Source organism: Vidua chalybeata, chromosome 6 (genome assembly GCF_026979565.1).
Source record: "Vidua chalybeata isolate OUT-0048 chromosome 6, bVidCha1 merged haplotype, whole genome shotgun sequence".
In the NCBI taxonomy this organism is placed as follows: Eukaryota; Metazoa; Chordata; class Aves; order Passeriformes; family Viduidae; genus Vidua; species Vidua chalybeata.
Genome location: NC_071535.1, coordinates 8,486,491 through 8,490,919, shown reverse-complemented (window position 1 = coordinate 8,490,919; position 4,429 = coordinate 8,486,491). Strand labels below are relative to the sequence as shown.

Genomic DNA, 4,429 nt, shown 5'->3' with positions numbered 1-4,429 from the left:
GGCGGCGGCGGGGCTGGCCGGGGCGGCGGGGCCATTGTGTGCTCCAGACGGGGACACGGCCGCTCGCTACCGCACCCTCGCCCGCACCCGCGGCTCGCAGCAGCGAAAGTATCGCGAGAGCGGCCGGCGAACAACCTGCTCCGCCACAGCCCCGCGCCGCGCCCGCGGAGCGCCCGCGCCGCCGCCGCGCACATGCGGACGCCGAGCGCCGCCGCCGCCCGCCGGTGAGTAACGCGGGGAGACCCGCGGAGCGGGGAAACGCGGGGGGAACTCGCCGCCACGCCACACCCCGGCGGGGGAAAGTCCTCCCCGCAAAGTTGGGGAGCTCGGCTGTGAAAAGGGGAGATCCCAGGAGCGGCTCCGCGGTGCTTCCCCTTGCCGGCCCCCCCAGCGCTGCGCGGAGCCGGGCACCGGCGAAGGTCACAGCGGCGGGCTGCGGGGAGCAACTTTGCGGCGGGAGGTGGGGTCCGGGCTGGGGGCTGGTGGTGGCGAGAGTGTCGGAGGTGGGGGGGCGGGCTCGGGGCAAGTTTGTGGGATTTAATCGCGGGCTATAAATGGGGCTGCTGGAACTTTAAAAGGCAGCAAGCTGTGGTTGGCTGGTAGCGAGATTTGGAGTAACATATGGCATTAAAAGGCGCACAGCTGGAGGTAGCATTTCCATCGCAGTGAAGTCAGAGCAGCTGACTCTCCAGCTTGCGGTGTAATTAGCAAACCGAGCACTCCTCCTTCCCTCCCTCCTCCTCCCTCCCGCCTGCCTCTCTCTCTCCCCCTCCCTCCCTCCCTCCCGCCGCGCCTCGGTCGCACTCGCAGCGCGCTCCCTCCTGCCTGCCCGGCTCCGCGCCCGCGGCCGGCCCCGCCGCACCCCGCGGAAGGTAAGCGCCTGGCCGCGGCACGCAGCCGGCTGCAGCCTCAGTCCTGCCCTCCCGCCGGCCTTCCGCCGCTTATTTTCCTCCTTGCCTTTTAATAACTTCAAGGGAAACTTTTTTTTTTTTCCCTCTCCTCTTTATCCCCCCCGCCCTTTTCGCGTGCGGGGTCCGGGGCCTCTCGCCCCCCTCTCCGCAGAGCCGCCGCTCCCCCAGCGCCAGCCGCCGCTGTTTTGTTGTGATTCGGTGCATAACGACTGAGGATAAAGTTTAAATGTGCGTGTGTGTGTGTGCGTGCGTGACGCGGGGAATATGCTTTATTAAAAGATGCCCCAAGTTAGCGTTGCTGGGAAGACAGCCTGGGAGTTGATGCTTTTTTTCTTTTCGGGGGTGTGTATGCGCTTTCCTCTGCATAATTTTATTAAAGTACTTAGTGGGAGAAACAAAGGTTGGAGGGGCTGCTGCTTTACTAGCTTTTGTTTACTTACAATCAAGTTTTTCCTGTTCGGAGCAGGTGCGAAAGGATGAGAAACATGTTGTGTTGGTGGTTTTTTTTTTTCCTTCCCCCCCCCTTTAATAAAACTATTACAGACAATTAACAGTAAATGTTATCTCCAAGGCTGTTTCTTTGGCTTGGGTTACCAAAAAGCCGATCTGTTTGTTACAGCTGCTAGGAGGCTTTAGTTTACAGTAGCATTCAAGTTTTTCCTGTTTTGAACAGGTTATGAAGGAAGAATGGAGTTTCCAGACCATAGCCGCCAGTTGCTGCAGTGTCTGAGTCAGCAGCGTCACCAGGGCTTCCTGTGTGACTGTACTGTTTTAGTTGGAGAAGCTCAATTCAGAGCTCACAGAGCCGTTCTTGCCTCTTGCAGTATGTACTTCCATCTTTTCTACAGGGACCAGTTAGACAAAAGGGATATTGTGCATCTGAACAGTGACATTGTCACAGCCCCTGCCTTCAGCCTGCTGCTCGAATTCATGTACGAGGGAAAGCTGGAATTCAACAGTCTCCCAGTGGAAGATGTGCTGGCTGCGGCGAGCTACCTTCACATGTATGACATTGTGAAAGTCTGCAAGGGCAAGTTGAAAGATAAAGAATTATGTTCGGAAGAGAAGATTAATGATGAGGCGGCTAGTTTGGAGAAAGCGGAGCATTTTCTAGACGCCGGAGTGCCCCTGGTCCACGAGTTTGACCCAGGAAACAAACAAAAATTCAGCGTTGCAGAATACGAGAGAGCAGCAGGCAAAGAAAAGGTCAGCAGTCACCCCGCCTGGTCCTCTGATCATATAAGTGTCAGCTCTGTGCCGACAGAGGCAGAACCGTGCGCCGCAGCAGCTGGAAAAACAAAGGCTAATGTCAATAGTTCCACAGGACCTTTGTCCCAAAGGTCTGTTAACCATCCCCTGGCTTCAAGTGATGTGGACTGTGCGCTGGATTTGTCTTTCAAGCCCGTGTCGGGGAGAGATTCCTTACACCCCTCCTATGTCTTTGGACAGCTGGCTTCCGACAGCCAGCAGCAGGGTACCGAGCCACTTGTTAAAGATGAACAAGACTTGCTGTCAGATCAGGAGGACAGCGAAGCCAGGAGTCCAGAGAGTCAGCATTTTGGGAATTCAGCCAAAAGCCTAGTGACAGGGTTAGGACACATGTTCGCGGGGAATGGCAGCTCTCATGCCCGAGAGGAGGATATAGATCAAGAGCGAGACGAGAGTGAGGACGACATGGATTCGTCGGACATCTCCTCGGGCGTCCTCGTGCCTCCTGGGCATATCTGCATTTGTCCCCTCTGTAGCAAGGTGTTCCCGAGCCCACACATCCTTCAGCTGCACCTGAGCTCTCACTTCCGTGACAAGGACGGCTCCCGGACCCGCCTGTCCCCCGACGGGTCGGTCCCCACTTGCACCCTCTGCGGAAAGACTTTTTCCTGCATGTACACGCTAAAGAGGCACGAGAGGACTCACTCGGGGGAGAAGCCCTACACCTGCGGCCAGTGCGGGAAGAGCTTCCAGTATTCCCACAACCTCAGCCGCCACGCGGTCGTGCACACCAGGGAGAAACCCCACGGGTGCAAGTGGTGCGAGAGACGCTTCACGCAGTCCGGGGATCTGTACAGACACATCCGCAAATTTCATTGTGGCCTTGTAAAGTCCTTGGTTGTTTGAGATGTGTGACTTCTGTTTTGTTTTGTTTTTTTTTTTAATATCTACAACCCCCCCTCATCCCTTTTTAAAACAAAAACGGGAAAAAAAAAGGCAGCATCTGAATTTTAATTTTGTTTTTCTCCTCCCTTTATTTTGTTTTGGTGATATTCACTTCAGGTATATGATCTTTAAAAGATGCAGCGGTATACACTCCAGAGGCCTTTTAATGCAATCCTTCCACCTCTCCATCTCTCCCCTTCCCCTGCCACCCTCCCTTCCTAGCACAGTCCTTTAGGTCTTCTCTTGTGCACCCATGTTACATTATTAATGTGAAATGATCTTAAGTAATTCTGCAATGATTTAGCATCACTTTTCACACTGGAAGTACTTGCTTTGTGGTCAGGGTTTTGTTGGTTTGGGTTTTCTTTTCCTTTTTTTTTAACCTTTTTTTTTAAAAAAAAGATTATCAGCACATTCTGGAGAAAAATTTGGCTTCCATTAAGCTCCCCAAATGCCTTCTGTGTGTTGCAGAGAAACATCTGAAGAGATAAACTATGATTTAAATACATTTTGGTGTAGGGAAACCTGTCCACACATTGCAGAGTGGGCAGATGTACTTTTATTTTATAGAGTTAGATGAGACATTGAATTGGCCCAAATTTTAAAGGGGTTGAGGATTCCTGGCTGTGTCTTTGGTACTGGTTATTTTTTATTCTCTTTATTCCATTAATACTGCTCTGCAGTTGGTCCTAAAATCTAAATGAGAAGTTTTTGCCTTGGGACTTGACTTAAATTTTCCCTTCCCACCCATCCTCCTCATTGGGCTGACCTGCTGAAAAGCTGCTTTTGAGCATAAAATGTGGATGGAAAAACACTTTCTGTCTGCAGTGTATGCACTCCCAAAATGTTGAAGGATGCACACTAGGACATAGAAAAAAATTGTATAATATGTGAAAATTTTCATTCCCATATCGACATCCAGAGGCTGATCCCATCTCCCTTGGAGGGGACAGCAGCTATAAAGTGGCCAAATACCCCTCCTGTTACCAGGTTTCTGGGGTTTCATAGTTCTAGGTAACTCATGCCTTGTGCATTAGGAGATGCCCTGCTGTCTTGCCCGAAAAGTTTGCTGCCATGCTAAAACCGGCAGCATGAAATTCTATTTTATTTTATTTTTATGAAGTTGGCAATTCCCTCTGAGCCAAATTGTGTGCAATTGCTGGTGTTCCCAAGAGGCAGCATGAAGATGAACTGCTGAAGGGAAAGCGTGGCCTAACTTTTTCCCCAAGTCCCACCTTTTCAGGAGAAGTTGTTGGGGTTTTTTTTGGGTTTTTTTTTGGGGTTTTTTTTTTTTTTTAGTTTGTTTGTAAACTGAGGCTGCCTGTAACTATAGCCAGTTTTACTCCAGATGATTCAGTTTATTG

The 4,429-nt window shown here is 51.6% G+C and overlaps 1 protein-coding gene across 1 annotated transcript; it reads left to right on the top strand.

The window, feature by feature from the left end:
• The first annotated feature begins 1,592 nt into the window (after positions 1–1,592).
• ZBTB42 (zinc finger and BTB domain containing 42) lies at positions 1,593–3,026 on the top strand. Its single transcript, XM_053946101.1, has one exon. It carries the CDS (start codon positions 1,599–1,601, stop codon positions 3,024–3,026), a length of 1,428 nt encoding a protein of 475 aa, XP_053802076.1. The 5' UTR covers positions 1,593–1,598.
• Positions 3,027–4,429: the final 1,403 nt, after the last annotated feature.

Excerpts from the sequence above, each read along its gene's own strand:
- ZBTB42 (XM_053946101.1), top strand. The coding sequence starts at position 1,599 with ATGGAGTTTCCAGACCATAGCCGCCAGTTGCTGCAGTGTCTGAGTCAG.